The following is a 12,442-nucleotide window of genomic DNA, read 5'->3' as shown; positions in this document are numbered from 1 at the left end:
GCAGGTGCCAGGGGGCCGCTGAGGGGGGTTGGAAAAGGTTTCCATCCACTTCTGATGTCAACAGGAAAATGGCAACAAGTCACATTTACAGATGTTACAGATACAGATACGTTGCAATTGGTTCCTTTTTTTATTTATTTGTCAGTATTTGTTTGTCATTTTGTAGGTAGATGCCGGGTTAGTTGGTTAGTTGGTAATTTTCTTTTTTTTATTGCATGTAGCTATGAGTTACAGTGCAATGTACAGTGGGTCTCTGCTGTGCCTTGTCTGGTCAAGTTGCTTCCCTAAATTGAGATTTTTTTTTGTATGTGTTTCGCTACCGTTTCATTGTACTTGTGTTGTGTGTTTAGTCACTTTCTGCAGACAAATGTTAGCTGTGCAGAGCGGCTTGGTGACAAACCATTACTGGTTAACCGGGTCAAGCAATTGGTGGCAGGTAGTGATGGGCTCATGAGGCTTCATGAAACAGTGTCCTCATTTTCAGAGCTCAGAAGGTGGAGCTCTTGGTTTAAAAATGATCTTTGGCTTTGAAAATGTTTTTCAAATGTGTGCAAACCTTCGTTATGGGGTGAGAAATTGGAAGCTTAATATCCAACTTGAGCAATGAGGATATAGCCATTAACACAACAATAAAATCAAACTAAAAGCTGAAAATATTTCAAATCGACTGTGATGTGGCCTATTTGCTGGCAATGGTTTGGCAATGGTACCTCGGTTTTCGAACGTCCTGGAATTCGAACAAATCGGAGTTTGAACAAAAATTTTGAGATTTTTTTGCTTCGGATTTCGAGCGAAAATCCAGAACTGGAATGCCCCCTCTCCACATACACTCCAGGGTTTGATGTCCTGTTGTGGGCTGGAGCTGGGACAGGGATGAGGCGAGTCTGGGACAGAGCGTGACTTGGTTTATGACTTTGTCACAGCCAAACTGCAGAGAAGCGCACATTCAGAGCTGGACACGCACCGGGCACCTCTTCACTTCTGGAGAGACGTCACTCACTCGGCAACCCCTCCCACATGCAGCGGCCACACACATAGAGGAACAGCGCACCTGCAGCAGACACTCTACATTCACTCCTACAAAAGACTATTTTAAGGCTTGGAACGCATTTGTTCTTTTTCCATTCATTGTAAAATCAGTTTATGACCTCTGACCCATGACTGTCGGGAGGAAGATGATAAACAACACAAAACAGTGTGTTGACATGTCACGTCTTCTCATGCCCGAAGGTTCTGGTCTGGAGAGAGTCTCTGGGGTGTCGACCTGGAGGGCAGTTTTTTAGGAAACATGGGAACAAGCCGCCTGCTGTCTGGGAAAAGAAGCAGCCGACCCCACTGCGGTTGCGCAATCGAATTAGCTGAATAGATGTGCTGATAAAACTGGGGCCAGATCGCAGCAGAATCCTGTTGCACGTCCTGTGGTCCGTTCAGCATCGAACCCTTTCTTCACCAGGAGGGAACAGCAAAGCAGGATCACTGTTCCAGTCGCGGTATGTGTTTCTGCTGTACTTGTTTCAGACATGGGGCTTTGACAAATGTGTTTTTTGTCAGTTTTGTCAGTAGTGAAATTAGTGTCGACGCTATGACGACGTTTTTTTCACTTTTTTTTTTTTTTCGGAGAAGTTTCCCTCACAGCATTCCCAGCTCACATCTGTTTTCAGAGTCGGCCTCCCACGAGATAAGTTCATTAATTTGTGGGAGCGTCCGGGAAGCAGATGGCCAACGTGTCTGTGTCATACAGAAATTGTGGTTTCTGCAGTTCCAAGTGTGTAACTGTACCTGAGTTCACAGCGTATAATCATGAGCGCTTGCGTACGTCTAATTAAAAAGGACTGAAGGGGCAGTGAGCAGGTGGGAGTCTTCTGCCTTTTAATGGTGACTCATGTGTTTTAGGGAGCTGTTTAGCATTTAAAGCCAATTGTTTTGACGAAAATAAGAGTTAAGACCCGTAGAGAAATTCATAATGTGAAACGGATGTGGTCAGAAGAAATGCTGAGCACAGCAGTTAATGACAGCCTCAAAAAGTGTGACTCAGAAGTACATACGAGGTTAGGACTCATCTTATAAAAGTAAAATAAAGTAAAATAAAAGTAGTAGCTAGTAGTTCTATAACCTAGCAGTATACATTTCTAGATATTCTTTTACATTTATTGATTGAATTTATTGATATTTGCATTGTAATTTTTCAAAATGTTTGTGCACATTTCACAATAAGAGAATCTTTTTTTTTTGTATATTTGGATGCTAAAATAAGTGAAGCGGACAAAGTGATAATACACAAGCTTTTCAGGCTGAGATTTAGTGGTCAAATCAAAAGTTACAGGATATGCTGAGCCCTGGAGGCCTTCGATATCTTAAAAAAACATGCTTCCTCAGATTTGAAGAATCATGTCAGCAGACACTGTGTTGATGTTTCTCTCAAAAGTGCACTTAAATTATAGTGGGTATCACTATACAGCAGCGTTTTTTGTTTTTGTTGAGTTACTGGGTCGTGTTGACAGCGCAGCTGGAAAAGTGACTTTATAAAGACGTCCTTTTCTAATCAAGTACAGTGACACCTCGGTCCTCGACCACAATCCGTTCCAGACAGCTGTTCGACAAGCGATTTGTTCGAAATCTGAATCGATTTTACAATGAATGGAAAAAGAACTAATGTGTTCCAAGCCTTAAAATAGTCTTTTGTAGGAGTGAATGTAGAGTGTCTGCTGCAGGTGGCTGTTCCTCTATGTGTGTGGCCGCTGCATGTGGGAGGGGTTGCCGAGTGAGTGACGTCTCTCCAGAAGTGAAGAGGTGCCCGGTGCGTGTCCAGCTCTGAATGTGCGCTTCTGTGCAGTTTGGCTGTGACAAAGTCATAAACCAAGTCACGCTCTGTCCCAGACTCGCCTCATCCCTGTCCCAGCTCCAGCCCACAACAGGACATCAAACCCTGGAGTGAGCGCTCCAGCCTCGGAGGTGTGGAGAGCGAGCACCTCCCCTGTGACACTGTACCACGGTCCAGTGCGGAGACAGGAAAGGTTTTACGCCTCAATATGAAGAAACAACAGTCAGTAAATGTAGCTAACGGGACACGTCTGAGAGTCATACAGAGGCTGTGTTATACACAATAACAAAGCGCGTCGTGGGTCAGCTGATCGGTCCGCAAACGTTATGTTAGAGTTCTGGATTTTCATTCGAAATCCGAGGCAAAAAAATCTCGAATTTTTTGTTCGAATTCTGATTTGTTCGAAGTCTGGGACGTTCGAAAAACGAGGTACCACTGTAAAGTCAGAAAAGTAAAACAGTGTAGCTCAGTCACCTGGGGGAGACTCAAAGTAGAGCCGTTGCTTTTCCTCATGGAGAGACGCTCCGAACATTTTTTTTTTTCCTTTTCAAAACAGTTTTTTAATTTGATAAATCATCTAGCTAGTGGTCACTATGTGGTACTATACTTATTTTTCCCATGATGTGTCAACATATTTGGCTCTGTAGCTTTGGCTGGCTCTTTAAATGGTGCATTGCATGATGGGATCTGTGGGGGAGGGCAGGCCATCGATGAACAACATTTCTTTCCTTTCTTCTATCCAGATGCTTCTGGCTGTGTGCTTGGTGGCCCTTTTCTTCTGTGCAGGTGAGGCTTTTTAACATATTTTGATGCAGAAGTAAATAACATGAGCTTTTAAAAGACACTGCTCAAGAAACCAGATTGTTAGTTCGGACCTCAGGTTTACAGAATCTAGGAATTTGCCATTGTAATCCAGACTAAAGTTAAGGAATCAAAATCTGCCTTTAGAGGTGAATGGATTCTACTCTGGATTGTTTCGCGGCCACACACCAAATTCACAACAAACCTGCCCACATCTGGTGTAATATCATGCCATAGTTAAGTTCTTCTTCTTCACAAGTTCTGAATCCACAGTGGAGTTTCCAAAACAAGCACGAGCCTTGGTGTCTGCTATGGTGGTAAAGTCAGATGAACAGAAAGCACAGGTGGAACCAGGAGTGGTCCATATAGTAGAAGCAGAAACCGACCAAAACGATACAAGAAGAGGTCAAAACAAGCCGTAGATGGTTTGGACATGTACAGAGGAGATAGAGCCAGTACATTGGTAGGAAGATGTTGAGGTTGGAACTGCCAGGCAGAAGGTGGAGAGGAAGGTCAAAGAGGAGATTGATGGAGGTGGTGAAGGAGGACATGAGGTTTGTAGGTTTGAGAGAAGAGGAAGCAGAGGACAGGGTGAGATGGAGGAAGATGATGGCGACCCCTGAAGGGAGAAGCTGAAAGAAGAAGAAGAAGAAAACAATGAACGATAAGAATTGCTCCACTTTTTTTCTGCCAGTGAAGTTGCTTCTCGATCTGAATATTTGCCTTGTCCAGGAGATTCTACCAAGTCTCTGAGTCAGTCATGTCACACCCACGTGTTTAACAACAACATCCAACATTGCCTGAGAATCTTCAACGAGAGCATGGAGACCAGTGGCTACCAGCAAGACTGCCCGTGGCCAACAACGAAACGGTGAATGCACCCTTCTAGCTCCTTCACTTTGGTGCTGTGTTTTCTGTAATACAGTCTCTATGAACTGCCTGTGATGCCCATGGTTTTAATGGCTCACTCCGTTCCCACCGTAGCTGTGAATTAAATGCTGAAAACTCAGATACTTTATGTCCGATGTACTGCATCATTGGGTTGAGATTACATGTGGAGCACAGTTAGCAGAATAGAAAAGTGAAAGTGCCCCTTGTTGGTTCTGGTGGCATTGAGTGAATATATATATATATATATATATATATTTATTTTTTTTTTTTACTATATGACTATAATTAAAATAAATAAATTAAAAGTAAAAAAAATGTTTTTTTCCATCATTTAGGTCTTTGAAAATATATTTTAAAAAGAATAATGGGTGAAAAAAAAAACAATGAGTGTATTTCCCCAATTTCATGTGTCTCCATTTCCTCCCTTAAAGCTATCAATATTCATATTGAAATATTAAAAGAGATATTTCTGGGGAAAAAAATAGATTCATATAAATTAAAGTTGCCTTAATATCAATATCTACATGGGTTCTGTTCCCCAGATATTAAACCTGTATAATATTTTTCATTATTTATAATCCATATTGAGAATGAAAAGTTTCTCCTTGTATCATATTTCATAACAAAACTGCAGTTTAAGTCAAGACTCTTCAGCCCTTCTGCCCTTTCTCTGCTTCTTTAGCACCATTGCTGTGAGTCACACTTTAAAATGAGCTGAAACTGAAAGATAAAAAGGACATTTAGTGATTATCATAAGACTAAAATCAGTGCTGACTCATGCAGCTGGACGTCACCACTGCTGTTTTTGAATCACTGTACAGTATTTCATGGTTTAATCCCAGTGGATAGTTTGTCATCCGCTGGGTCGGATGCTGCCTCCCAGACCCAGCGAATCGCTGAGAGAGAAACGGCAGGAAGTCTGCAAAGATCGGAATGTCACTCGCTTTTTATGGGTTTTTCACTCAAGATAAATGACCTTTGAGTCATCGGAAAGTCGGATCCTTTCTTGGCTACGCTCCGGCCGAGTCAAGACTTCTGCTAATTAGTCATCCTTTAAAGAAAAAGTGCTCCTGGACTCATGTTTCCTTGTTTGGAAAACTTTCACTCTTGCCACGGTGCCGTCGAACGCTGCGGAGCCTCGACTGAACTGCAATATTTCACTGCGAGCATAGCTTGCGGTGAGAAAAACCTCCCACGGAGGTGAAATGGTGTGTGAGGACACGGTGTCCATCACCGCGAGGAAACCGTCCTGTTGACCGGGCTTGCTGCTGTCTGGCTGGATGGATGCTCCTGGATGTTTTCCATGTTAGAACGGCGAATGTGGCAAGTGCTTGTGAGATTTATGGAGGCACTTTCATGGCTTCTCCCGCCAAAAGACTTTAGGTACAGTCAGAGCTGCCATTTTTTTACTTCATGTAAAGTTATCGATCATCCTTCGCTCCAGATATATTCAAGATGCTCGAGTCATAGTCACAGCATCCATTGCACTTTGCAACGGAAAATCCTAGCATCAAGAAGACAAAGTGAATTGGTTCAGCCTATTCCATCCTGAGGCTGGAGCCAGTCTTTGGTCTCACGGACAGGGTCCAACAAGACCGTCTTTTAATCTGTCCCACTGTTAGCGTCCCACAAAAGAGTCCGCTGAACTGTATTTTCTGGTTGTTTATTTGCCCGTCTTTATAATATTGTTGGTCCTCTGCAGCATCTACAATGAACTCAAAAAATGCGTGGACCGCATTGTGGATTTCACCCGCTGTCGAGGACTTCCGGCCGACGAGGTTTACCTGGACGTCCACCGGAATTACTTCTCGCTCTGCAGACGGCTCCTTGACCCGCCCCTCCCCATCCTCATTGTCCTGATCGCTCCTGCTGTCATCGTCACCTTGCTTCTCCCCATTCTGTGTGTTAAGCTGACAACCAAAGAGGTGGACACCAACAGCCTTCACGGGCTGTAAAGTCCGGACCAGCAACTATTCAGTCATGTTCTGTCAAGAAAAAAGACAGTAGCACTGCTACAAGACACGATACACGAAGATTATGGTTCGGCCACAATATCGGATTTGCTCTCCACGATTTTCATGGCCAAAGAATGTGGACAAAAGTTATAGTGGTCCAATGGCTTTCACATGAATCTTTCATTTTATTCCAGGTGCCAAAGGAGAGAAAGCACGTTCAACTCTAATCCGATCTGAAATGATATTTAAAAATCAAACCGGACTATAACGGTGACTTTCCCGAGTTTCATTCTCACAAAACCTTCAGGGTGACAAACACTTCATGCGAGGTTTGTGGTAGCTCTGGCGGGTGGTCACACAAAGTCTGCAGGTCATCCGTGATCCTCCTGGACGAGTGGAATGGCACTGCCACAGACCTTTCGCTGGAAATTCATTGAAAAGAGGCTGCGATTTTTGCCTCACTCGACACTCAGAAACCCACCGCTGGTCTGTGACTCATGTTCCCAACTTATTGCGGAAGACACACAGTGTCTGTCGATCACTTGCATGACGGACTTCAGATCATCCAAAAGCATAAAGCTATTCTTCAGGATTTCTGTCCCGTTGTCTCACAACATTATCATCGCGATATTATCATTCAGACATTTTTAGCATGATATTGGAAACTCATTCTATCATAACTGGCTTACCGTAACAGCCCTAATGTAAATGTATTTTCCTTTTGTAGCTTTTCTCACTAAATCTTATAATATGAATTTCTGAAATTATTAAAGAGAGAGATTTTGTGTAAATCTGAAATGACAATAGGACATTTAATTCATTTTTTTTGGAAAACAAAAAGTCAGTATGAACGCTGTTTTGCTTCCCAAATCTTTTTTGGTCCGCAATGTATTTCAGTTTCAGTTGTACATACAATAATATAATAATATTTTCCCCTTGTTTTTGTGTATCACTCCATCAGTGTCAACAATTGATTGTAAATTTAAATAAATATGAGTATATGGTATTGGAATGAATTGCTTTCTTTTATGCGGTTGTTTGTGTTGCGCAGTGCTGCTGTGTTATACCATGAATCCAGCAATGACAGCAGCCTGTATTGCCGCCAAAAATGAAGAGAAAATGTTAATAATGATCAAACAATTTCAATAATAATAACAATATTATAATAAAATAATAAAATAAAATACACAAATGTGTGCATTTATTAGTGTCCGTAAGTAAGGTGAAGTGCTGATAATTATTATCCAATATTTAAGTTATATTAAGAGTCAGATACAGCAGGGCAAAAAAACTAAAATCATGGATTTAAAATGTTCAGGATTATAAAAAACCCTTGGTCTAATAATCCTAAAAATCCATGTATTCAAACGAAATCGAAACATTTCTCTGCCTCTCCTGTCTTTACACAAACACAGCAGAGGTGAGGATCAAGAGGTGTCATTTTCTCACAGAACCGATTCATACTTTCATGATTTTTCATTTCTGATGTTTGGGATATTCAGAATGTCCCACTTCCAAGAACAACCACACACTTTGAGTATGGGATTAAAGGTGGCTCAAAACCAACAGTTGTGGATTCAGGTGGGTGGTCTTCCCTTCCACCAGAGTCAGAGGACGACGTGGGGCGGTGGTCTGTGATCGGATATTCATGGACACAAATGTTGAGCTGTGCATCTTTCCTGAGTAACAATGTGATGAAAATGTAGAAAAAAATGAATGAAAAGAAAAAAATGTATGAAATGAAAATTAAGAAAACCATTTGAAATTGAGAAAAAAGAAGGCACAGCATATGAACTGAAAATTATGTTTTAAATCAAGTGTGATTTGATTTTATGATTTTGAAAAATAGATTCATGAATGAAGGGAGTGATTTTAGTTTAATTTAATTTAGTTTAAACAATTGAAACCAAAATGGTTCAAGAAAGTTCAGAGTAAAATAAATATTATTGTGAATTTGCATGTCCTATGATTTAAAATATTATAGTGACAGGCAACTGTTAGTTATTATTATTATTATTATTATTATTAATAATAATAATAATAATAATAATAATAATCCTTGCTGTTGAGCTCCCCAGAGCCTCAAGACTCTTTATAATAGAAAGGAAGGTTAAAACAAACTCTCAGAATGAATGACTTGATTGGTGACTTATTAAACCAAACATCGAAGTGGAGCAGAATAGCGTTTGCTTCGGCGACTTCCTGGATCCAACTCTCTCCCCCTGACCTGCATTTCTGATGTGGCACTGTCAGTGCTCCATGTGCTGGACTGCCTTGACTGCTTTGTGCACACAAACTAGCCAGCAGTATTGACAGAGCGAAGGTCAGGTCCCTGGCAGAGGGGATTCTTGGACGCCTTGGAAAACAAGCCACAGTCATGTCAAGGGACGTGCACTTTTGATTACTCATATCACCCCTGACCATCCCTGAATTTAAAATAAAATGTTATTTGCTTCAATATGAAATGCTGAATCGAATTGTTTATTTTATTTTATTTAATAGGCGATTCAGTAAAAAATAAAAAATAAATAAATACATTTGTTGCTGATAGATGGCACTGTAGGTTTTGGTCGTTCTGCTCTACTCTGAAACTTCTGGAATCTGGGAACATTCAAGTGCATTACAGTACTTATGACATTGGTTTATTGATTTTTTCATTTTGATTATATGATGTTTGTCATGAGAGAGTGTCAGGTGTGCTGTGGGAAATGACCCAGTTTAATTTGTCCTGAGACAGAGGTGGGTGATGTGATGACATTACACCAAGGACAATTGAAACGTGGTGGCGATCTTCCAACGGGAGCAGATTCTGTCCCATTCCTTCTATACACTATAGATCTATGCAGATGCGCTGATTCGTCCAGACACACTCACAGCGAAGAAGTCAGTCAAATGCTAAACTTCCAGTTGTTTTTAAACCTGATGTGCCTCTAACTTGACCACACACCTTCATGACAGAATGATAAGAGTGTTCTCTCCAACCCGCCATGCCAAAGACTGTTTGCACCGGAGAGCTAACAGAGCAAACAGAGCTAACGGCTAACATGACGTCGCCTGTCAAAACTTTTGACATCATCGACTATTAACTGTCAAAAGTTCCCTTTGTGGTTTAAAAATTAAATGTAGAACCAAATAAATTTGCTCCAAAATGTGACAAGAGAAAGAATAATTGATATGAAACGTGCTAGCGCAAAGATTTTTCTGCAAACTACCTAGTTCTTTGGCCTAAATTGTCAGATTCGGAACAGAAACTCTCAAAAACACGTGAGATTTTGATAAAATTGAAACAGTGACTTACCAGAAATGACATATATTTGCCATATTGCCCAACCGTTTCTGGAGACATTTTCAAACAAATACATTTTTTGCTATTTGTCCTGCAAATAACATGCCAAAATCGCCGGGAGTCAGTCACTAAATATTTTCACAAATGAAAAGGGATTTTCTACAGGACCTTTGACTAAGCACAATTGTGCCGAGGTTAACTCATGGTGTGATTCAGGATTTTTCAATGAACAAAGTGTGGCGTGGCTTAAAAAAGGGTTGAAAAACACTGTTTTAAACAAGTCAAACTTTTGTAGCAAACACAATATTGAAGAAAACCAAAAAATCATGACTTGATCTTTCAAGAATCCAAAAACAAATACAACTACAATAACAAAATCCATAAAGCCCAACTGAAGACTGAAGTTTAGTCAGAACTAAAGGCCAAACAATGTGCAATTCAGACAGATGTGCTTCATTGAAATTCCAGAATTGCATGTTCAGCGTGAACTGACTGGTTTGTCCATGTCTTGATATAAAAGCGTGGAGAATGGATCGACACCACAACGTAGAAGACTAAGGTTGGTAGCTTTTTAATAACTTATATATCTGAGGTCACAGTGGACTGGCATGTATTTACACCACACAACATCACCGCTTTACAGTAATCTCTTGGTGGGGATGACACGAGGAGTCGGGACGGTTGGCGGCAACAAATTCCCAGTTCGGACTATATTCTTCACCCAAAGAAAAGTTCTTTTGTTTTGACTTCAGGTCTCTCTGAAGAGGTCGAAGGGTAGTTGCACTACACAGGCAGTGAGTTGAGGTCAATCCAAACAACCTGGTTAAATCATTCAAATAAAATATATCAGCAGACGTTTTGGAATTGACTGCATCTTCCCCTCTATAGAAAACAGTCAGAGCTACATCCACATTCACGTTTGGATTTAAAACCGTTTTAAAATAGTATCAACAGGAAAAAACGATTGTCTTAGCAATTTGGCCTTTGATATTTCTTCCAAACACATCGGGGACGGGTCAAAAATAAACACTTTGATGTGACCAGTTTGGAGCAAAAGAACAAGTGGTGGCTGGAAAAGAAAACCTCATTCAAAATAAACCATCGATCAGGAGTCATCGACTCAAACATCACGGCTCGTGTGATCAGCAAGTATCACAGACTCAGGGTGTTGTAACTCTGAATTTAAGTCACTCAGAGTGTTGTCCAGGTTTAGCACAGCAGTTTCTTCTGCGATGCACCAGTTTGTGAGAAAAATCTTAAAATAATTTAAAATAACAGGAAGTCATTCATGGACGCCAGTAATAAGCAAGTCGTAATACAAACTCGGTCTAAAGCCCAAGCTCCCGAAATAAATAGTGCAGTGTCAAAACTGTGTTGCGAGATTTTTTTTTTTTATTCCTCATAAGGTGTTCAATAAAAGGAACAATTTAAATTCCAAATTCTGCTCGAACTTGTGCGATTCACTTTTTGTCAATTCATGCAGCAAACCCAACCGAGCTGTCTGGACTTAAACTCCCAACACAGTCCGAGATATTGTTTCAAATTCCAGAGCTTTGGTGTGGATGTAGCCTGAAAGCTGCTGCTGAGGAGGTCACTACCAACATTGCACATTTGCCCAGAACCTGCAGAGCAATTAAAGGGACGGAGGGCGGGGTCAGTCATATTTACATACTCTAGTAGGACATTCAGAGAGCGGCCTGCTGAGAGACAGGAAGGGAAGGCGGCACTTTTAAACAACCAGCAAACGGGCCCGAACGGACGGCAGCTGTGCTCTTGAAACTGAACTTTGAAAAAGAACCATCTGTATTTTACACTTTCACAGAATGTCTCTGCCACAGTTGCAGCCTGTGGTTCGGGAGGAAGGGTGGTTTCAGACCAGCATGTGGATCTCGTTGTACTCATCTCTGCCGTCCTCGTCGAAGTTGGGAGAGTCTTCGTCGCAGTCCAGCTGTTGAGAGAGTGACAAGTAGGTTCATTTGCTTTGTGGTGTGACACAGATACACTGGGAACAATGACGTCTAAGACAGGGGTTCTTAAGCTTTTTGATCTCGGGGCCAACCCTTTCCAGAACAAATGGGTCGGGGGCCCATTCCAGGAATCGAACTGATTCAGCACAAAGATTCTTGTCATCGAAAAGTCCAACTTGCAGCAGAAGCAGGTGCAAGTCATGTTCATAAAATTTACTCAAGAATAAAAGAAGAAAAAAATACCCTTGAAAATACTGTTGAGAAAATTGGGAAACGTGTACGTAAATATGATGAAACAATTTTCATAAATAAAATCTAAAGATAAGTAAAGTGTAAATGAAAGAATCGCCATTAAATGTTTGTCCGACAGCTCCAACAGGTGACCAGCTTTTCCTGTTCTTTATCATTTTTTCTCCATAGTTGCTAACTATCACAGATCAGCAACTGTCAAGTCAATTCAATGCCACACTGCTGCCACCATATGTGGATTAATGTGTATTAAAACTGAGCGTCTCACAGCTCTAGGGGGCGCTCGAGGCCCAACCATGGGCCCCGGACCTATGGTTAACAACCGCTGGTCTAAGAAACAAATGGCGAGTCATCTGTGTGAAGCTTTGCATCTTTATCTTGTGTATTCACTTCAGCAAGTACTGAAGCAAGTACTGAACCTCCTCCCTGGTCACATCCTAATTGGTAGTCTTCTTTCTAGTGGTGTACTGGT

The 12,442-nt window shown here is 41.2% G+C and overlaps 1 protein-coding gene across 3 annotated transcripts in view; it reads right to left on the bottom strand.

Annotated features, from left to right (window-relative positions):
• Positions 1-10,293: 10,293 nt before the first annotated feature.
• Positions 10,294-12,442, bottom strand: part of slc4a3 (solute carrier family 4 member 3) — a 31,613-nt gene continuing 29,464 nt past the window's right edge. For 2 of the 3 annotated variants that reach the window (XM_053876562.1, XM_053876563.1), the window contains one exon: positions 10,294-11,702. In XM_053876562.1, the coding sequence (XP_053732537.1) occupies positions 11,625-11,702 (78 nt within the window). In that variant the 3' untranslated portion in view covers positions 10,294-11,624. The remainder of the gene's footprint in view (positions 11,703-12,442) is intronic. The other variant, XM_053876564.1, reaches the window with a different exon arrangement.

This window comes from Synchiropus splendidus, chromosome 10 (genome assembly GCF_027744825.2).
Source record: "Synchiropus splendidus isolate RoL2022-P1 chromosome 10, RoL_Sspl_1.0, whole genome shotgun sequence".
Classification (NCBI taxonomy): Eukaryota; Metazoa; Chordata; class Actinopteri; order Syngnathiformes; family Callionymidae; genus Synchiropus; species Synchiropus splendidus.
Note: the sequence above shows the minus strand (reverse complement) of the source record. Positions and strands in the feature narration are given on the sequence as shown.